The sequence below is a fragment of the Trachypithecus francoisi genome, unplaced genomic scaffold (genome assembly GCF_009764315.1).
Source record: "Trachypithecus francoisi isolate TF-2019V2 unplaced genomic scaffold, Tfra_2.0 Lachesis_group17, whole genome shotgun sequence".
Classification (NCBI taxonomy): domain Eukaryota; kingdom Metazoa; phylum Chordata; class Mammalia; order Primates; family Cercopithecidae; genus Trachypithecus; species Trachypithecus francoisi.
In genome coordinates, this window is record NW_022681462.1 from 76,114,901 (window position 1) to 76,137,652 (window position 22,752).

Here is a 22,752-nt window from a genome sequence, read left to right on the forward strand (position 1 = left end):
GCCATAGGTTTTCAGTGCTTTATAAAACAGATGTTTTATTTGTATTTTTCTTTGTATTTTCTAAGAAAGTACTGCTTTCACACAGCATGTTCTTAATAAACACAAAACCTTTTCTCAATATCCTTTAAAATAAACCTTAAATACTGTTTCCCTACATGACTAATACTAATGTTTCAAGCATAAGGATACAGTGCCATAAGTTTTCAGTGTCTTATAAAACAGATGTTTATTGACAACTTCCTCTGGGCCAGGCACTATACAAAGCTCCGGGAATACCATAGGTCCTGCTCTCAATGAGCTTACAGTCTAGAAAGTGAGAAAGACAAATAAATACACAATTTTAACACAGTCTGTAAGGATTACAGATGTTAGCGGTAAAAGGCACAAGAGATTCAAGTTTTACTTTATTAAATTAGGGCTGTGAGTTAATGAAGGTGTATAACCTGAAAGACCTCTGAATTTTAAGTCTCTTGTCCCTTTACCTTCAAATCCCTTCAAATCATCAGTATTATAGGCAAGTTTCTATTGTATGTATTCATTTTGTGCAGCTTTATGTAACAAAACTGGTGTGTGTGTGTATGTATAAAAGCACAAGGTACCACCACAGCACAAAGGAGAAGCAACTAACAGTATACTGGAACATGGGGGAAAGGCTCATGAAAAATAGTTAAATATATAAGGGTTATTCTGATAAGGACAGCCGGTAGAGGACAGGGAACAATTCAGGCAGATGGAAGAACATATGCAAAGTTGGTACAAAGGCTCAATTCATACAGCATGATTTGCAAGCTATTCACCGTGGCTGAAATACGGATGTTACATACGTGTATGCATTTAAAAAAAAAAAAAAAAAAAAAAAGAGGCTGTGGCCAGGCACGGTGGCTCACTACTGTAATTCCAGCACTTTGGGAGGCAGAGGCAGGAGGATCACCTGAGGTCAGGAGTTCGAGACCAACCTGATCAACAAGGAGAAACCCCATCTCTACTAAAAATACAAAATTAGCCAGGCGTGGTGGTGCATTCCTGTAATCCCAGCTAATCGGGAAGGTGAGGCACGAGAATCGCATGAACCCGGGAGGCGGAGGTTGTGGTGAGCCGAGATGGCGCCACTGCCCTCCAGCCTGGTCAACAAGAGCGAAACTCCATCTCAAAAACAACAACAACAACAAAAGAGGCTGTAAAAGTAAGAAGCTTGATAATGAGTGGCTTCGCATGCCATGCTAAACAGGACTTTGAGTGCTACAAAAAAAAAAAGAAAGAAAGAAAGAAAATTTGAGTAAGGGAGTGATGTCAAATTTTAGAAATATAACTCTGGCTACAAGCTACACAATGGTGAATGTTTTGAAAAAGAGCATAACTGAAGGCTATTTGATCATTAGCCAAAAAGGGTAAACTTTTACCATTTTCTGTGTGCAAAAGGATTACAGAAAATTTACATAACATAGTGTGAATAAGACATTTTCCCGACCATATCCACTGACGTAAAACACTTAGTACAGTGACAAAAGCTTAGGCACAGAAATGTGGTCTCTTTCATACGTAGGTTATCAATAAGTACTCCATGAATTTTTCTAATAAATGCATTTTCAAAAGGCACACACCACTCTGACACTTGAAATCCCAACCAACTGCTTATTTTTAAATAAAGTTCATAGCTATATATTTGAGCTCTAAAGGTAAACAATGACCAATTCTAACAAATTTGAGAGAAAACACCATCAGCCATTACGTCTACTGGGTCTTCCACTAGTTTCTACAAACGCAGAAACAAAGCAGCAATAAGACGTTCTACCAACACCTTGACTTTCTGTGGTTACTCCGCTTATGAAAGTCCGTATTCAGGCTAAAGAGTTAGTAAAGCCAAATTGCAGAGTGAGGCCTCTGCCTTAAAACCCTATTAATAACCTTCATTTCCGCTGGCGTTATCGCCACTCCTCTAAGAATCACTATTAGAGTTGTTGCTGTGGGCTTCTTTTCAGATCTTTTGTTGGTGGTCTAGTTGTTGACGCTGGCAAAGACTTTTATTACATTAAAGAAATCTAGGCAGAGGGAAGTCAGAAACTCGCCAGGAGCTGAAAGCTCGGCCTGCAGCTGTGCCTGGATCGTGTGCGCCTGCGGTACAGGTGAGGGACCAAAGGGGACCAGAACTCTGAGGAGAACATTTTGGGAGGCAGCCGCTCCAGCCAAGGGGCCCGACTTCAACTTCAATGACCCCTCCTCCGGGTGGCTGAGGGATTTCAAGGCCGCTTAGGGACCAGATAAGATAAACCGAATCAGCTACAGCCGAAACCCTCACCCCAACAGCCAACTCACCATGATAAGGAGCTGCACAGCTCCCGCCGGAAGCCTTTCTGTGTGCTCGAGTTTTCCCAGAACGGAAGGGGTGGGGCACCAGTGGGCGATTGGCTGTGAGGAAGGCGTGGGAGGAAGTGCGTGCTCTGGCCTCCGGGTTTCGCCCCCTTCCCGGCTGCCCCTGGACTCCGTGGCGGTAGGTTGCTAGAGCGGCTCCCTCTGAGCTCTCGGAGGGATTGGTCGGGACTTGAAGCGTTGAGTCCAAGGGCAAGGCAAGGAGCAACCAGGAGTTTTTCGTTATGTTAGAAAAATTTTGTTGAGTGCTGAAACGTTTTTACCTGAGTTGTATGATTTAACCTTATGAAAATAGACAGTATTCCAGTTTTACAAGTGAGGAACGAAGAAACTTGCCTCCGCCGGGCGTAGTGGCTAACTCCCGTAATCCCAGCAATTTCGGCAGCGAGGCAGGCGGATCACTTGAGGTCAGGAGTTCGAGACCAGCCTGGCCAACATGGTGAAACCGCGGCCCTACTAAAACTGCAAAAATTAGCCGGGCGTGGTGGCGCGCGCCTGTAATCCCCAGCTACTCGGGAGGCTGAGGCAGAAGAATCGCTTGAACCCAGGAGGCGGAGGTTGCAGTGAGCCGAGATCACGCCACTACACTACAGCCTGGGCGACTGCGTGAGACTCCGGTCTCACAAAAAAGAAACTTGTCTTGAGTCATACATACAGTTTGCTGTAGTAGCAGAATTTTAACTCGGACCGACTAATGGTCTACTTAACAAAATGCTGTTTGGATTCTCTATAAAATTAATAATATAGAAGTAGTGTTAATTATAGAAAACTTGGAAAATATTAAATTCATTCGGTAAAGATTGAATATGTAGCACGTGTGTTTGTCAGGTACTGGTCTCGTGGAAATTATATTCTGGAAGAGGAGACAGAAAACAAGTAGGGATAAAGAAATTTTTAAAAAATATTCATAAGTAGTGTCATGTAGAAAACTGACTACAGGTTGAGTATCCCTCATCCCAAATGCTTGGGACCAGAACTGTTTCAGATTTTGGCTCTTTATCTTGGGGATGGGACGAGGGGGGACAAATTTCTAAACTTGAAATTCATTTATGTTTCGTGTACACCTTGTACACATAGCCTCAGGGTAATTTTATGCAATTTTAAAAATTGTGTGTATCAAACAAAATTTTGACTACAACTTTTCAGATGCAGTCAGGCGTGGACTTTTCCACTGTGGCATCATGTTGACGATCACAAAGTTTTGATTTTGGAGCATTTTAATTTCAGATGGTTGGATTAGTGATGCTGAACATGTAATGCTATATAGAACAACTGGGTGGGTGTGGTGTTCACACCTGTAATCCCAGCACTTTGGGAGGCCAAGCGGGAAGATCCCTTGAGGCCAGAAGTTGGAGATCACCCTGGGCAATATAGGAAGGTCCTGTCTCTACAAAAGCAATCTAAAAAGAAAGAAAAACAAAAAGCAACTGGGTGGCCAATTTAGGGTGGTGGTCAGAGAAAACTTAGCTCTAAGGAGATGAAATTTAATTTCTGAATGGCAAAAGTCTTTTTGTGAAGATTTTTCCAGGCAGAATGAACAGCTAGTGCAAAAACTGTAAGTCAAATTGAGTAGGGTATTTTAAGATCTTAAGGAAGTCTGGAGTTTTGTGCTTGAGAGGAAGAAATGAAGAGAAGATCTAAGTGCTAGACAGGGGCCAGATCAATCAGGAATTTCTAAATTAATGGTAAAGTGCTTTCTCCCCCTTCCCGCCCCCCCCCACCCCCGCCAAGTGAGACAAGAAGGCAGAGAACAGTTTTAACACGGAGTGATTTTTACATTTTTTAAAAGGTTACTGTGGACTGGGCATAGTAGCTCATGCCTGTAATCCTAGCACTTTGGGAGGCCAAGACAGGAGGATCACTTGAGCTCAGGAGTTTGAGACCAGCCTGGGCACCATACTGAGACCTTGTCTCAAATTTTAAAAAATAAAATCTTGCCGGGCGCGGTGGCTCACACCTGTAATCCCAGCACTTTGGGAGGCTGAGGCGGGCGAATCACAAGGTCAGGAGTTCGAGACCAGCCTGGCCAACATGGTGAAACCCTGTCTGTACTAAAAATACAACAAATTAGCTGCGCGTAGTGGCAGGTGCCTGTAATCCCAGCTACTCAGAAGGCTGAGGCAGGGGAATTGCTTGAACCTGGGAGGCGGAGGTTGCAGTGAGCCGAGATCATGCCCCTGCACTCCAGCCAGGGCAACAGTGTAAGACTTCGTCTCAAAAAAATTAAGAAATAAATAAAAATAAATAAATAAATAAATAAATAAATAATAATAAAAAGAATAAAAAAAATTAAGAAATAAAAAATAGATAAAATCTTAGGTATTATTGTCTATCTACAGTCTGTTCTCCACACTGCAGCCACAGTAATCTTTTTTAGTAGAGGTGAGGTCTTGCTATATTGCCCAGGCTGGTCTGGAACTCCTGGGCTCAAGTGATCCTCCTGCCTCAGCCTCCCAAAGTGCTAGCATTACAAGCATGAACCGACACCCCTGGCCTATACCTAGGATTTAATGAGCACTTAATATGTAGTAGGCAGTATTCTAAGAGTTTGAGGCCAGGCACAGTGGCTCATACCTGTAATCCCAGCAGTTTGGGAGGCTGAGGCAGGCAGATCACTTGAGGTCAAGAGTTTGAAATCAGCCTGGCCAACATGGCAAAACCCTGTCTCTACTAAAAATACAAAACTTAGCCAGGTGTGGTGGCGGGCACCTGTAATCTCAGCTACTCGGGAAGCTGAGGCAGGAGAATCGCTTGAGGCAGGAGAATTGCTTGAACCCAGGAGGTGGAGGTTGCACTGAGCTGAGATGGAGCCTGGGTGACAGAGTGAGACTCCATCTCAAAAAAAAAAAAAAAAGCTGGTGCGGTGGCTCATGCCTGTAATCCCAGCACTTTGGGAGGCCAAGGTAGGTGGATCACGAGGTCAGGTTTTTGAGACCATCCTGGCCAACATAGTGAAACCCCATCTCTATTGAAAATACAAAAAATTAGCCAGGGGTGGGTGGCAGGAGCCCATAATCCCAGCTACTCAGGAGGATGAGGCAGGAGAATCGCTTGAACCTGGGAGGCAGAGGTTGCAGTGAGCCGAGATCGTGCCATTGCACTCCAGCCCAGGCGACAGTGCAAGACTCTGTCTCAAAAAAAAAAAAAAAAAAAGCGCGATTATGTGATAGCTCATTTAATCCTCATAACAGCCTTTGATATAGGTACTACTGTTATCCCCTGCTTGGCAAAACCACACACCTAGTCAGTGGCAGATTATAGACATGTGCCACCACACCCAGCTAATTTTTGTATTTTTAGTAGAGCCAGGGTTTCACCATGTTGACCAGGCTGGTCTCAAATGCCTGACCTCAAGTAATCTACCTGCCTTGGCCTCCCAAACTGCTGGGATTACAGGCATGAGCCACTGCACCCGGCCTGGAGAGGTACTTTTAAGCCATATAATTATCACATTCCTCATTATGCTTGTAATTTGTTTATGTACGTATTTATATATTCACATGAGCTCATGGTTTATTTCATCTGATGGATTATATATAATTACTATTACTTATTTTGATGCTCAAATTCGTCCAGTGGGAACCCTTTTAATCTGTGTGTCATTTCAGTGATTCATCCTCATCATTCTTTGGGCACTTTCTTCTCTCTGGCACAAGAAGTTCCAACCTCGTGTATTTTCTCTGCCCCAGCCCTGAATTTAGCCATTTTATCAGTCTTGGTTCCTTTAGTTGATGTTATGGACTGAATGTTCGTGTCCCTCAAATGAATATGTTGAAGCCTTCATCAGCAATGTGATGGTCTTTGGCAATTCGGCCTTTGGGAAGTACCTAGGGTTAGATGAGATAATGAGGATGCGACCGTCAAGATGGGATTAGTGCCCTTATGAAAAGGGACACCAGAGAGCTTGTGCTCTCTGCCATACGAGGACACGGCGAGAAGGTGGCCATCTGCAAGCCAGGATGAAAGCCCTCACCAGAAACCAAACTGGCTGGTACTTTAATCTTGGACTTCCAAGCTTCTAGAACTGTGAGGATAAATTTATGTTATTTAAGCTGCCCAGTCTTTGGTATTTTGTAATGCAGCCCAAGCAGACTAAGACAGTGAAGAATTTGGAACGCAAGATATGGGTACTTTATGTGCTCATTACTATTGGAGTGTAACTGCTCCAAGGCCACCTTGGTGGACAGACTAGGGAACACACATATCTGGACACATACACATGTGTATATTTATATACTTATGTCTATATTTCCTCTATTTTTACTTGAGACAGGATCTCACTCGCCCAGGCTGGAGTGCAGTGGCGCGATCTCAGCCCAGTGCAACCTCCGCCTCCCAGGTTCAAGTGATTCTCGTGCCTCAGCCTCCCAAGTAGCTGGGACTACAGGTGCGTACCACCACACCTGGCTAATTATTGTATTTTTAGTAGAGATGGGGTTTTGCAATGTTGGCCAGGCTGGTCTCAAACTCCTGATCTCAAGCAATCTGCTCGCCTCAGCCTCCCGAAGTGCTGGGATTATATGCATAAGCCACTGTGCCCAACCGATATTTCATCTATTTTTATAGATTTTAAACCATGAATTCACTCTTAAACCCAACTCAAGCTGAACTCCAAGTTTCATTCTCATTTTCTCCCTTTGTGTATTTGTAATTACCTTCTCTGATGGTGAGAAACCTGGCTTCCACTGTGGTTAGTATATTCACTTGATTCAATCAAGTCTTTGGTATGCAACCAATCTACCATCTCTGCTGACACCCTTACCCCATATGGACACTCCTTTCTGTGCTCAAGCTTATTCCTCATTCCAGGTTGCCCCTATCCACCATGTGAATAACTGCCTCAGTCTGTCCCTGACACCTCATACCTAGCTGTCCATCATTTGTACACACTGTCTTCACCCTATTAGGTCTCTGACACCCAAATTTGGGCTTCCATAGGTCCCCTCTACCCAATGTAAGCACTTTGATCTGAACCATTGTGCAAATGAGTGCCTGAGACTGCTATCCCTAGAAAGGCCTGCTGGCAAGGTTGACCCTTGCCAGGCATCTGGGAACTTGAATTTGAGGAAAGATTCCTTCTATTCCTAACAAGCTTACTATGCCTAACAGTGAGGCCTGACACTTTCACATGCTGTCACTTGTTGCTGGAGTGACATCCTGTGTGACTTCACCAGGAGAGAACCCTTAGAAGCTGGTGCTTGGTTTCCTCTGGACTTCACTTAATTCCCTTTTTTTCCTTTTGCTGAATTTGCTTCATATCCTTTTGCTCTAATAAATCATTGTTGGGAGTAAGGCTATATGCTGAGTCCTGTGAGTGCTCCTAATGCATCATCAAACTTGCACATAGTCTCGAGGCCTTAACCACCTAATGACTTTAAAACAATAGTTCCGGCAGGGTGCACTAGCTCTGCCTGCCTGTAATCCCAGCACTTTGGGAGGCCGAGGCAGGAGGATCACTTGAGCCCAGGAGTTTTGAGACTACAGGGAGGTATGATTGCATCACTGCTGTCCAGCCTGGGGCAAAGGAGACTCTGTCTCTAAAAAAAACAAAACCCCAACTCCTTGAAAAAAATATATATATATCCACAACAGCTCAGGAAGGAGGAAGGTAAGCAATTTAGTGACATTACTTAATTTCAGCTCTACCATCCCACTGTTTTATCTTACAGTTCTTTGCTCTGTTTTTCTTTCCTTGATTTCATTTGACCAATCATATAATTCTTAGTAATTCTTAGCTATTTCATCTTCTCTAATGGCTTTTTAGATCTACTGCAGTAGATCACCCCAGTGATGGGGTGAGAGATTATGAAATGCATTCTTATCACAGTCTACCTTACATTAATGCTATCTCACCTTGTGTACAATGTAATAATATTATTTCAATATAATTACATTTATTGTCCTCTCTGGCCCTTCATGCTGTTTCTGTCCCATATTTTACTTATACTTATAAACACTGCAATACTATTTTGTTTGCCTTTTGTTTGATATTTAGAAAAATAAAAAAGAAAAACGTAAATATGTCTTTTACCAACATATTTATCACTTAAAAATTCTTAATTCCATCCTGGAGATTACAGGTTCCCATTGAGAAATCCATTTACTGCTAAGTCCATCCAAGGAAAATTTTAATTTCAGATACTTCATTTTTCACTTCAGATTTGTATTTTCCTTCAGCCCGAAGAATTTCTTAAAGCATTCTATATAAAGTCAGTTTGCCAGCAACAAATTCTGTTTTCATCTGGAAAAAATTTTGTCTTAAGTTTTTCAAGAGATAGGGACTCACTCTGTCCCCCAGGCTGGAGTGCAGTAGCACGATCACAGCCCATGCCCAGCTAATTTTATTTTTTTATGGGGTTCTCACTAGGTTGCCCAGGCTGGTCACTCATGGCCTCAAGGGATTCTCCTACCTCAGCCTACTAAAGTGTTGGGATTAGAGGGTTAAACCACTGAGCCTGGCCATTGCATTAACATCTTGAAGGATATTTTAACTGGATAGAGTTTTAAGTTAACCTTTGTTGTTTAATCTTTGCACCTTAAAGATGTCATTCCATCATTTTATGAATTTCATCATTTCTGATGAGGTTAGCCATCACTTGTTTATCTGAGTGTAATGCTATTCCTTCCCACTCCCCACCTTGGTTGCTTTTAAGATTTTTTTTTTTTTTTTGGCAATGTGATGTACCCAGATGTAGTCTTTGTTGTATTTGTTTATTCTGCTTGGGGGTTCAGTGAACTTCTTAGATCTGTACATTGATGTCTTTCCACACTTTGGGGAAAATTTCAGGCATTATTGCTTCAAAGATTTCTCTTGCCCCATTCTCTTTCTTTCCTTCTCTACTTCAAATTGCAGGAACTGATAATATTCCAAAGGTCTCAAACCTCTGCTATTTTTTTTTTCTTTCTCTCTGTGCTTTGGTTTGATACCTACTTGCTTGTCTTTTTCAGTCTTTCCATTGTTGTGCCTAGTTTACTGTTAAGTCCGTCCATTTAAATTTTTAACTTCAGATACTATATTTTTCATTACAAGACTTTCCAGTGGGTTATTTTTTATTATTTTCTAATTATTATTATTATTATTTATTTATTTTTAGATGGTTGCCCAGGCTGGAGTGCAGTGGCATGATCTTGGCTCACTGCAAGCTCTGTCTCCCGAGCTCACACCATTCTCCTGCCTCAGTCTCCCAAGTAGCTGGGTCTACAGATGCCCACCACCATGCCAGGCTAATTTTTTGTATTTTTAGTAGAGACAGGGTTTCACCGTGTTAGCCAGGATGGTCTCGATCTCCTGACCTCATGATCCGCCCGTCTCAGCCTCCCAAAGTGCTGGGATTACAGGCGTGAGCCACTGCGCCTGGCCAATTTTTATTGTTTTTTGAGATGGAGTTTTGCTCTTCTTGCCCAGGCTGGAGTGCAATGGCATGATCTTGGCTCACTGCAAGCTCTACCTCCCGGGTTCAAGCAATTCTCCCACTTCAGCCTCCCAAATAGCTGGGATTACGGGCATGTAACACCCATGCTCGGCTAATTTTGTATTTTTAGTAGAGACGGGGTTTCACCATTATTGGTCAGGATGGTCTCGATGTCCTGACCTTAGGTGATCTGCCTGCCTCGGCCTCCCAAAGTGCTGGGATTACAGGCGTGAGCCATGGCGCCCGGCCTCCATTGAGTTTTTCATTCCTATTTTTCTGCTGAAACTCCCAATCTATTCACCCATTTTCTCTTTTCCTGTAAATTCTTTTAACAGATTTTAACACTATTTTAAAATCATTCTCATAGAGGTCACTTGTGCATCTGCTTCTATATATTCTCTGTTGAGTATGGTATGAACCACTTTTTTTTTTCCATCAGGGAAGGTGAGTCCAAAGGATCACATACTTTTTCCTTGCATGCTTAGTAATTGTTTATTATGTACTGAGCTTTGGGTATATGCTGTGATGACTCTGAATTGTTTTCTTCTCAAGAATGCTGTGTTTTGTTCTGGTTTTAAATTACTGATGGATAACCTTGATGCTGTAAGATTTGATTTTAAGCTTCATTACAGTGAGTTTCTTTCCATTTTGGCCTTAGTGCTAAAGCACAGCCTTTAGTTCTGGGATGCTGTCATTCTTCCTTAAGGCATGGCATTTTGGGGGTTCAATGGGAAACACCAAGTATTTACTCAGTCCTTCTTAGTGGAATTTGAATTTCAAACTCTCTGTCCTTGGGCAGCTGCAATTCTGCTGAGTTCTTTAGACTTTAACATGCTTTCTGCTGGGTCCCTTTAAATAATCACACTGCACAAGCACAATTTTGGAATCCACCAAGGATTTGAAAGGAATATGTAGGCAGATTTCAGGGTTTACTTTCTGAGGCACTCTCCTTCCCAAAATTTCTCTTCTAATTTTTAGGTGTTCTAGAAGTCCCAAATGACTCCTCAGCCCATCAAGACTACCACATTCTACTTGAATTCTATACCCGTGAACTGCACAAACTGGAAATTGCCCTATGGGTAAAAGCTGGTTAAGGTGAATCTGTTTACTTTTTATTTTTTGAGACAGGGTCTCTGTAACCTGGGCTGGAGTACAGTGGTGTGATCTTGGCTCACTGCAACCTCCTCCTCCCAGGCTCAAGCAATCTTCTAACCTCAGTCTCTTGAGTAACTGGGACTACAAGTGTGGGCCACCAAACCTGGCTAATTTTTAGTTGTGTGTGTGTGTGTGTGTGTTGTTGTTTTTTTTTTTTTTTTTTTGGCAGAAACGGCGTCTCCCTATATTCCTCAGGCTGGTCTTGAATTCCTGGGCGTAAGCGATTCTCTCATATTGGCCTCCCAAACAGGCATGAGCCACCGCACCCAGCCTGAATCTCTTCCAATACAGGACTTTGCAGTTTCTACCTTGTTTTGATTGCTCTGCAGAGCCGCCCAATCATTGCTTTCTTTTTTTTTTTTCTCGCTCTGTCGCCCAGGCTGGAGTGCAGTGGCCGGATTTCAGCTCACTGCAAGCTCCGCCTCCCGGGTTTACGCCATTCTCATGCCTCCGCCTCCCGAGTAGCTGGGACTACAGGCGCCCGCCACCTCGCCCGGATCGTCTCGATCTCCTGACCTCGTGATCTGCCCGTCTCGGCCTCCCAAAGTGCTGGGATTACAAGCTTGAGCCACCACGCCCGCCCTGCTTCTTATATTTTGTTAAGAGTTTATAATTGTTACTAACAGAATCCAATACACACAACTCCTTCATTATCAGACTGCAACCCCCAAAACATTAAAAGGTTTTAAAGTAAAAAAGTAAAGGCAAAATAAAGTTTATCATTTATTTCCAATACATTAGGATAAAAACCCACTTTATGCAACTGTACCCTTTAATTCATTTCTTCTGAAGAAAAGTACAAAAGACCAGACTAAAATTGAGACAAGCATTTAAAGGAAAATCCTTTGACTCAAGAGTCCAAAACCGAACTGTAAATGGTTCATTTTTACCAAAAGAATTAGTTTTTGTACAAAATATAAAGAATTCTACACTATAAACAAAGACTGCTGTGTATGTACTTAAATTAGAATTCTAGTATCTGCTTTTCCTCTAATTCTTCTGGAGTACAAACATATTTGCAAGTCAGAAATCTAATATTCTCAATGGACAGACTGTCTTAGAATAAGCTTTTACCCTTCAGATACCTGGAAAGATAGTACTCATTCTTCCCTTGGCTCAAAGTCCAATATATCAGTAAGTTTTAATTTAGTTTACAAAACTCTGCCATATTAACATGAAGAGCACACCAGTGCTTAATGTTTAAGCATTATCTTTTAGGAAGTAATATAACACAGAGCTCAACACCCAATCTAAAAGGTCACAATCTAAGTCATTATTAATTCAGAAAACTTCAACAACTTCTATCTTTATTGAAAAAAGACCACACCAATCCCTTATCTCCTACTATATCATTACTCTATTTTCATGGCCCTTCTATCAAAGAAACAGCTTAAAATAAAACTTGGTTAGAGTTAAGTCATAGAAAATAGTACTCTAGCACTAGCTGAAGTTCAGACTTGATCAGGAAAGCAATTTCTATACAGCAATGATTTTCTGACTCAATGTTTAAGACAGTATTAACCTGACTTTTCTCTCTTTTAACATTTGAAATCTTTGTTACCTAAAAATCTTTCCCAATAGAATTATAATCATGATAATTTTAAAGGAGATAATATATTAAAAGTTGAGCTGGAACCACATAGTCCTTTAATATGATTTGCCAGTTATCCAAGTATCAATAACGTTAATCCTCTTTTAAATGAAAACAATGAAATTTTATGAGCTTAACTGAAATGTCTTAATTTAGAACTTCTCAATTCTTTTAATCATATATATGTCATTACTACCTTTCATTATCAATATTTCGTAATTGATGCTGTAATGTTTGAGACCTTAAGAGGATACAATGCATCACCTAAAATATGCATAGCTCTGGCTTAAAACAAATTTGTTTTCCCCTATTTATCTCAACTCTCATTTTTATTATTCAGGGAGTTCCAAAATCATGATTAGAAGAGACATGATTTACTTTATGGCTACGAACAGCATATGATCCTAAGAAATCATGCCTCTTCTGGCTGGGCATGGTGGCTCACACCTGTAATCCCAGCACTTTGGGAGGCCGAGGTGGGCAGATCACCTGAGGTCAGGAGTGCAAGACCAGCCTGACCAACATGGAGAAACCCCGTCTCTACTAAAAATACAAAATTAGCTGGGGTGGTGGCACATGCCTGTAATCCCAGATACTCGGGAGGCTGAGGCAGGAGAATCGCTTGAACCCAGGAGGCGGAGGTTGCAGTTAGTCGAGATTGCGCCATTACACTCCAGCCTGGGCAACAAGAGCAAAACTCCGTCTCAAAAAAAAAAAAAAAAACCAGAATCATGCATCTTCTATATTCAAACAAATCTTTAACAAGAGCAAGAGTAAAATTAAGAAGAATATATGTCTTCATTATAAAGTTCTTACCTAGTAGGGGCAAGTTTTTTATCTTAACGTATTCTTTCAAAACCTAAGAAATCTTTCCTAAATGAAAAATTTTTGTTACTATTACAGATATTCTTTCCACCCATGACATTTTACATAGCATCATTTAAGCACCAGAGAAAAGTTCTGTAAACAAACTTTTAACCAGTAAACTAAGGGCAAATAGCTATTTGCCTTTATTACAATATTTAAAAGGCCATGATATGAGTCTCTACTCCCTACAATGACATTTTTATAATGAAAATCCAGGCATATTTATACAAACAAGAAATGGAATTACTGTACATTTTGGGAGAACAAAAGGCAGATCAACAAACTAGAACTAGAACTTTTGAGTTAATAAAGCAAACAGAAGGAACCTAGAAAAATGTATGCCATGTATAAAAATTCAGTTTTTTTAAAGTTTCATTGAAGGGATTTTTATTATTAAGAATAAAAGATGGTAGTTCCACTTGCTTATAATTATCCTGTAAACATTAAGAAAGTAATAAGCAATAAATTAGAAATGTCTTAGTTCCTAGTATTTCCCTTCTCTTGCACTGGAAACATTTTCACAGCAGTTGGCTCTCTTAAATATCAGAATAATTCTTGCAGAAAATAAATTCCATTAGGAAGAAGTTAACAGTCTACAATAGGTTTCTGACAAATACATTAGAAAAAAAAATACTGCGGGTCACATGAGGACTGATCTACATGTTATATGACAGAGTAACTCAAACCTTCAAACCTTCTCTATTCTACCAGATTTGCTTTGTTGCTATTATATTGCTATCTAAACTGCTTGGTAGCAAGGTAATAGAAAAATAAAAGGTAAAAAGAACACAACAATTGTTTAATGTCTGTAGATTTATGAAGAAGAAACTCTCAAAATAAATTTTTTCCTATTACAGTTACTTAAGAAAAACGTTTCATTTGGCACATTGAATTTATAAAAAGAAAAAAGAAAATAAAGAGTGTTTGGCATTCCAATCACCCGTAGTTAAGACAACAGTAGGAAAGAAAAGTAAGAGAAATTACTATTTTAAGAAAAAACATCAGAAGACAAACAACCACATGTTCTTGTGTCTTCTACCATTCACTGTCTCTGGAATACTTTCATCTGCAACACAATATACAAATTATTATTTACATGGTGATTATATTGGTAAAGAAGACCAGAATCAGTTTTTGTTGTGCTCTAACTTACAGTGTCCATTGGGATAACTGTGACCATCAAGGCAAGGCCTTAAACAACAAAAAATTCCATTTGCATTGTATATTTTGTTTAAGTTTGTTTTCTGGTTCATTTTCAAGTTTGGTGCACAAATATGTAAGACTCTAAAAAGTCCTGTAAACTTAGGCTGTTTCTGTAGCCGATGACTGTTCATTGAAGATCTTGTGTTTCCTCTTTTGTTAAGTAAAATGTTCTGCAGGTTTACAAAGGTATTTCCTTAAACGGTGGTATCTCCGAAGTCCTTGTTCCAACGAATGTACGCTTCTAAAGTTTGAGGGCTGACGCTGCGTTTTATTTTTTTCAAGGATTCAGTGAAGTCAGATAATCGAATATTTCTCATCTAGATTTTTAAAAAGCACATGACAATACATATGATGAACAGGTATATAGTGGTAAACGAAATGATCGATTAAAGTAATGATGCTGCTGTTTATTAATGTTATAAAAAATATACGTATGTATTCTTAGAAAATCATGTCAGCCATTTAAATACATTTTCTACATACAAGAAACCTTAATAAATGCTATACTAATATATTTATTACTTGTGTTTAGTTTCATAGGATTAACATTTGAAAGCATATTTTTCCAATATAAAAACAAAACACTCATTATAGAAAAGTTCACAAAATATAGACAAAGAGAAAAAAAGAATCACAATTTTACCACTCAGATGTGCAACCTCTGCCTCCCACGTTCAAGTAATTCTTCTGTCTCAGCCTCCCGAATAGCTGGGATTACAGGTGCATGTCACCATGCCCAGCTAATTTTTGCATTTTTAGTAGAGATGGGGTTTTGTCATGGTGGCCAGGTTGGTCCTGAACTCCTAACCTCAGGTGATCCGCCCACCTTGGCCTCCAAAAGTGCTGGGATTACAGATGTGAGCCACTGTGCCCAGCCTAAAGTATGCATTTTTATATTAATTTGGTCTTATTTTCTGATCTTTTAAATTGCCTTTGGAAATATAGATTAAAACAATGAGTTAATGAATATCTATATTTATACCTAAGTATTTTTATTTTATTTTTTTTATTTTTTTTTTTTTTTTTTTTTTGAGGCGGAGTCTTGCTCTGTCACCCAGGCTGGAGTGCAGTGGCCGGATCTCAGCTCACTGCAAGCTCCGCCTCCCGGGTTTACGCCATTCTCCTGTCTCAGCCTCCCAAGTAGCTGGGACTACAGGCGCCCGCCACCTCGCCCGGCTAGTTTTTTGTATTTTTAGTAGAGACGGGGTTTCACTGTGTTCGCCAGGATGGTCTCGATCTCCTGACCTTGTGATCCACCCGTCTCGGCCTCCCAAAGTGCTGGGATTACAGGCTTGAGCCACCGCGCCCGGCAACCTAAGTATTTTTAAAAGGCAAAATGGATAGGTTCACAGAGTCCAGGCAATAGAAAAATAAATACAAATTTTGGCCAAGCATGGTGGCTCACACCTGTAATCCCAGCACTTTGGGAGGCCGAGGCGGGTGGATCACTTGAGGTCAGGAGTTTGAGACCAGCCTGGCCAACATGGTGAAACCCTGTCTCCACTAAAAATACAAAAATTAGCCAGGCAGGTGCCTGTAATCCCAGCTGCTTGGCTGAGCAGGAGGACTGCTTGAGCCCAGGAGCTGGAGGGTGCAGTGAGCCATGATTGCACCACTGCACTCCAGCCTGGGCAACCAAGCAAGACACTGTCCCAAAAAATAAAATAAAAATAAAAAATAAAATAAAATAAAATAAGTTAGAAAACCATAAGCTTTCAGCTGGGCGCGGTGGCTCATGCCTGTAATCCCCAGCACTTTGGGAGGCCGAGGTGGGCGGATCCCGAAGTCAGGAGATTGAGACCATCCTGGTCAACATGGTGAAACTCCATCTCTACTAAAAATACAAAAAAAAAAAAAAAAATTAGGTGGGTGTGGTGGCACGCATCTGTAGTCCCAGCTACTTGGGAGGCTGAGGCAGGAGAGTCACTTGAACCTAGTAGGCAGAGGTTGCAGTGAGCCGAGATCCCACCACTGCATTCCACTCCAGCCTGGCGACAGAGCAAGACTCCGTCTCACAAAAAAAAAAAAAAAAAAAAAAGGAAAACTAAAAGCTTTATTAAAAAAAAAAAAAAAAAAAAAATCCAGTATGATGCCTTATCTGACAGGTGACTAAAAGCCTCAAAAAAAAAAAAAAAAAACCTCCAAAATGTACTCTCAAATACACTCATTATCTATGTTAAGACATTATCTATGTCCCCTCAACAGCTGCTAAAATCAGGGAAATAAAAAAATAAGTTACAAATATACAGCTGTCCCTTGGTATCTCTGGGAAATTGGTTCCCCCATAGACAGCAAAATCTGCAAACACTTAAAGTTCCTTATATAAAATGGTGCAGTATTTGCATACAACCTACACAATCCTCCTGTATACTTTCAATCATCTCTAGATTACTTGTAACATTTAATACAATGTAAATGCAATATAAATAGCTTTTGTTAGCTATTGTTAAGGGAATAATAACAAGAATAAAAGTCTGTACATGTTCAACACAGATCTTTTTTTCCCCCAAATATTTTTGATCTGCAGTTGGTTGAATCCATGAATGCAGAATCCACGGGTAGAAAAGGCGACTGTAATTAAAGCCTGATTTCAAAAGTCTGCTCACATAGTTATGACCATTCTGTATACCCAGTTTTATATTTTACATGCAACTTTTTTCAAATGAAATGCTTCAGTGTCTCATAAGGGGGTCTTCCATATTAAGAAACGGTAATAAACTGGCCAGGCACGGTGGCTCACATCTGTAATCTTAGCACTTTGGGAGGCCGAGGCTGTCGATCACCTGAGGTCAGGAGTTCAAGACCCACCTGGCCAACATGGTGAAACCCCATCTCTACTAAAAATACAAAAAAAAAAAAAAAATTAGCTGGGTATGGTGGCCCTTGCCTGTAATCCCAGCTACGCAGGAAGGAGGCTGAGGCAGGAGAATCGCTTGAACCTGGGAGGTGGAGGCTGCAGTGAGCCAAGATTGTGCCACTGTACTCCAGCCTGGGCGACAGAGCAAGAGTCCTTCTCAAAAAAAAGAAATTAAAAAAAAAAAAAGATTGAAAAACAAAATAGAACATTATTAAAGGATTAACCTATAGTTATAGGTTATTTTTATAATGTATAAAACCCCACAAGCTTCATATAATTTTTTTTTCTTTTTTTTTTTTTTTGAGACAAGGTCTCACTCTGTCACCCAGGCTAGAGTGCAATGGTGCAATCTTGGCTCACTGCAACCTCTGCCTCCCAAGTTCAAGTGATTCTCCTGCCTCAGCCTCCCAAGTAGCCAGGACCATAGGCACGTGCCACCATGCCCAGCTAATTTTTTTCTATTTTTGATAGAGACAGGGTTTTGCCATGTTGGCCAGGCTGGTCTTGAACTCCTGACCTCAAGTGATCTGCCCACCTCGGCCTCCCAAAGTGGTAGGATTACAGGCATGAGCCACCACACCTGTCCCATAATTTTCTTCTGTTTGGTATTTACATAATATGATTTGACAGAAAATGACTTAATGACTATGTATATATGTTTGTCCACTACCAAAAAAAATTTGACTGAGACTATTTCATAGGTTTCCATATTTTGAAATGAAGCAAAGTTCATTTTTTCTAGCTTCTAATCAACTAGAAAAATCCATTAAAAAAAAATTAGTCCCAAGCACTCTGAGAGGCTGAGGCAGGAGGATTACTTGAGGCCAAGAGTCTGAGGTCACCCTGGGCAACAGGGAAAGACCCCATCTCTACAGAAAATTTAAAAATTAGTGGGGTGTTGTGGCACTTGCCTGTAGTCCCAGCTACTAACAAGTTTGAGACAAGAGGGCTGCTTGAGACCAAGAGGTGAAGGCTACAGTCAGCCATGATTGCACCACTGCACTCCAGCCTGGGAACAGAGCAAGACACTGTGTCTCAAAAAAAAAACCAGAAAACAAAAACAGCCAGATGCAGTGGCTCAAGCCTGTAATCCTAGTACTTTGGGAGGCCGAGTTGGTTGGATCACTTGAGGTCAGGAGTTTGAGACCAGACTGGCCAACATGGTGAAACGCCCTCTCTACTAAAAACACAAAAATTAGATGGGCTTGGTGGTACATGCCTGTAGCTACTTGGGAGGCTGAGGCAGGAGAATCGCTTGAATCCAGGAGGTGGAGGCTGCAGTGAGCCAATACTATGCCAGACAGTCTCAAAAAAAAAAAAAAATACACACCCACACACTCATATGTATATGTCCTACAATACAGAGGACCAAAACAAAGAAAATATTGTAAAATACTATACCTCACTGGCAGATATATTCTTCACCTGTTCTGGTTTTAGTTCTGTAAAATATAAAAGCCAGGCACTTAAAAATATATACATTTTGCAGTTTAAATTGTTGAAGGGCAAAACCAAGTACAATGATCTAAATGTATCTATTCAGTACAAATCATTATATTAAAAGAGACACATGTTAACTTTGAGAGCACATACAATTTATAAATGCTTAGAAGAGAATATTCCTTCTTAGGAATAACTGGAAAGTGTTCAATTTCTTGCATATTGCCAAAAACAGTAGTTTACAAATTTGAAAGGGAACTTAAAAGAATGCAACTTGTTCTTTACAAAATGCATTAGTCTTTTTTGTTTTTACTCTGTACTTTATGTACTTTTATTTTCTTTTTTTTTTTGAGACAGTCTTGCCTTGTTGCCCAGGCTGCAGTGCTTGGCTTAATGCAACCTCGCCTCCCAAGTTCAAGAGATTCTCTTGCCTCAGCCTCCCGAGTAGCTGGGATTACAGGTATGTGCAACCACACCTGGTTAATTTTTGTACTTTCAGTAGAGATGCGGTTTCACCATATTGGCCAAGCCTGATCTCGAACTCCTGACCTCATGATCCACCCATCTTGGCCTCCCAAAGTGCTGGGATTACAGGCGTGAGCCACCGTGCCTGGACTATTTATTTACTGTTTAAGACAACACCTCACTCTGCTACCCACCCAGGCTGGAGTGCAGCGGCATGACCATGATTCACTGCTGCCTGGACTTTCCAGGCTCAAGTGATCCTCCTACTTCAGCCTCCCGAGTAGCTGGGATTACAGGCACATGCCAACAGGCCCGGTTAACTTACTATTTTTTTTGTAGAGACAGGATCTCCCTATGTTGCCCAGTCTAGTCTCAAACTATTAGGCCCATGCAATCCTCCCACCTTGGCCTCCCGAAGTGCTGGGATTATAGGTGTGAGCCACTGCACTTGGCCATTTTCTGTACTTTAATGGATGCGAATCTTTTGTAAACCTAAATTTTGTCTACCTTAGAATAGCCAAAATGTTCTAAGAAAATACAACTGATTTATGCATTAGCTACTGTTTCTGAATCCACTATCTGAATAAGATTTGAGCTCCAGCAGCAAGAAAATTTGTTTATCCAGAGTTTCAAAATACTCTCAAGGCTACATTTTTTATTTTGCAAAGTAGCAGTTCTTAATCAGTACCCTATTTCACTACGGGAGGTGTTACTGGTAATTTTTAACCAGTAAAACAAAAAGGTTTTGTATAATATAGGCTTTTAATGCAAATTACAGTGGACACTATGATAACACCTTTCTCATACAACTACATTCAATTGTACTTTCTTGAATGAGAGAAAAGGGATGGAGCTATTATGATTATTTTATCATCACAGCTAATAATCTGAGAGCATCAACCATTCACTACCCATGCTGGCTGTGGAAATGTAGCTGCAAATATCTATGTGAGTTTATCCTAACCTAACCTAAAAAGAATCAGTCGTGGTATTTCGGCATCAACCAAGTAAGTTGAATAAAAACATAGCAATAAATATTTTGCTGTAATTCCTCAAAAGACATAAACTTCTCTTATATAATTTCTTTTAGACACATTAATTTCAAATGATGTGACAATATTGAAAAGAGCCAGAAAACAGGTAAGAACATTTTCCTTACATTATTCTTTTTTGTTTAAAGTTTTCTTTTTGAGTTTTCTGCTGCTTACTTACTATCAAGAAGTGAAACCTCCTGCCTAGAACAGGGGTCATAGTCCACTAGCTCACAGACTGTTTTTGAATGATCTGTGAGCTAAGAATGGTTTTAATTTTAAGGCAGGGCATGGTGGCTCACGCCTGTAATCCCAGCACTTTGGGAGGCCAAGGCAGGCTGCTCACTTGAGCCCAGGAGTTCAAGACCAGCTTGGGCAAGTGAAACCCTGTCTCTACAAAGAAAAAAATAATAATAATAATGATCTAGGCAAGATGGTGCCTGCCTGTAGTCCCAGCTACTGGGAAGGCTGGGTGGGAGAATCACCTGAGCCTGGGGGGTTCGAGGCTGCAGTGAACCATGATTGTATCACTGCACTACCGCCTGGGCAACAGAGTGAGACCCTGTCTCCAAAAGAAAAAAAAAAACTCTTGGTAGATTTTTTTGGACTTCTTAAACTTCTAAGGTGGTATAATAAATAGTTCTAAATGTTTCAAGCTCTTGTATACCTACCTCGAATAGGACCCAGTGCTGCATCTTTTGCCAAAGCTGTTAGGTCACTTCCTGAGTATCCATCAGTCATTCTGAGGAAGGGAAGGAAGAAACAGCAAATTATTTCCCTTGCTTTTTTTTTGAGACGGAGTTTTGCTCTTGTTGCCCAGGCTTGAGTGCAATGGCATGATCTTGGCTCACTGCAACCTCCACCTCCTGGGTTCAAGTGATTCTCCTGCCTCAACCTCCCAGGTAGCTGGGATTATAGGCATGCGCCACCACACCTAATTTTTTTTTTGTATTTAGTATAGACGGTGTTTCACCATGTTGGTCAGGCTGGTCTCGAACTCCTGACCTCAGGTGATCCACCCGCCACAGCCTCCCCAAGTACTGGGATTACAGGCGTGAGCCACCTCATCTGGCCAAACAGCAAATTATGTTCATCTCTGCAGATTTAAATCTCCATATAATAAGAGGGTAAAAACTAGTTTCCCTTTGTCAGCAAACCCATAGTTAGGAGGTTTGATTTTAAGGGAACAGAAAGGCCCATATGCTGAAAATAAACAAAATAGTATACTGCTGTTTCCCTGTAATGCCTCAAATTTTAATCATTAGAACCATTCCTTTAGATTAAGGCATACTATCTCCAGAGGCTTCATTAAATTGTAAACATGTCACCTGGAAAGGTAACATCTGCAAACTACTGGTGGCCAACTGACACATAAACACAATTACTTCTCTAATTAGTGTTTATCTTGGCAAAGAGCACTCTCTTGATGGGGTAAGGGACAGTCAATGTACATTTCTTTAAATATGGGGATAGACAGAAAGGTCTGGAGTAGAAGGTATTTCCAAGTAATCTGTTCTTTGATTATAGGTATCTGGGAACTCAGAGCTCTTGTTAAAATCATTCAATACTCACATACTCGTTGAATACTTTTTTTTTTTTTTTTTTTTGTATATTTAGTAGAGACGGGGTTTCACTGTGTTCGCCAGGATGGTCTCGATCTCCTGACCTTGTGATCCGCCCGTCTCGGCCTCCCAAAGTGCTGGGATTACAGGCTTGAGCCACCGCGCCCAGCCTGAATACTTTAAATTACTTTATGACATTTTTCAGGGAATAAAATTCATGAGTGCATCTCCTATACTCAGTTTCTACTTCACACTGTTCATAAAGTTTAAGATTATTCAAATAGCTGAAATTAAAATTACTAAAATTATCAAATAATTAAAATTATTGAAATAGCTGAAAACTATTCAGCATAATGCAAAGAACAAGTTTATATAAAAATATCCATGTTAGTGTGAGCAATATGAAATGTCTGAAGTTTTTTTTTGAACAGGGTCTCACTCTGTCACTCCACCTCCACCGCCTGGGCTGAAGCGATCCTCCCACCTCAACCTCCCAAGTAGCTGGGACTACAGGTGTGTACCATCATTCCTAACTCATTTTATTTTTTATAGAGATGGGGTTTCACCATGTTGCCCAGGGTGTAAATGTTTAAATTACTTTAATACCACTTACAGGTTGAAATAAATTTATACAAAGAATATACTATCATCATTAGATATTTAGGTCATGTCTTGCAGAGGACACAGTAAGTGAAATTTAGATTCCACATATATATAAGAATAAGACGTAAAAAAAAGGCAAAGGAGGTAGCGGATGAGACAAAAAGTCTTCTGTAAATGAATTACTCATTTCATACTTAAG

The 22,752-nt window shown here is 40.5% G+C and overlaps 2 protein-coding genes and 1 long non-coding RNA gene across 12 annotated transcripts in view; 1 reads left to right on the top strand and 2 right to left on the bottom strand.

Moving 5' to 3' along the window:
• SLC30A6 (solute carrier family 30 member 6) overlaps nucleotides 1-2,370 on the bottom strand; it is a 58,961-nt gene extending 56,591 nt beyond the window's left edge. For 2 of the 4 annotated variants that reach the window (XM_033176095.1, XM_033176098.1), the window contains exon 1: nucleotides 2,314-2,370. In XM_033176095.1, coding sequence (XP_033031986.1) covers nucleotides 2,314-2,316 — 3 coding nt within the window. In that variant the 5' untranslated portion in view covers nucleotides 2,317-2,370. The remainder of the gene's footprint in view (nucleotides 1-2,313) is intronic. The other 2 variants (XM_033176102.1, XM_033176101.1) reach the window with 1 other exon arrangement.
• A 52-nt stretch (nucleotides 2,371-2,422) lies between these two features.
• Nucleotides 2,423-22,437, top strand: LOC117062504. Its single transcript, XR_004428405.1, has 3 exons — nucleotides 2,423-2,488; nucleotides 10,758-10,874; nucleotides 22,382-22,437. It is a non-coding gene; the product is annotated as an uncharacterized LOC117062504 (long non-coding RNA).
• Nucleotides 11,645-22,752, bottom strand: part of SPAST (spastin) — an 87,418-nt gene continuing 76,310 nt past the window's right edge. For 5 of the 7 annotated variants that reach the window (XM_033176107.1, XM_033176104.1, XM_033176106.1 and 2 more), the window contains 3 exons: nucleotides 21,060-21,130; nucleotides 18,854-18,894; nucleotides 11,645-14,912 (listed from right to left, as the gene is read on the bottom strand). In XM_033176107.1, coding sequence (XP_033031998.1) covers nucleotides 14,790-14,912; nucleotides 18,854-18,894; nucleotides 21,060-21,130 — 235 coding nt within the window. In that variant the 3' untranslated portion in view covers nucleotides 11,645-14,789. The remainder of the gene's footprint in view (nucleotides 14,913-18,853; nucleotides 18,895-21,059; nucleotides 21,131-22,752) is intronic. The other 2 variants (XM_033176110.1, XM_033176109.1) reach the window with 2 other exon arrangements.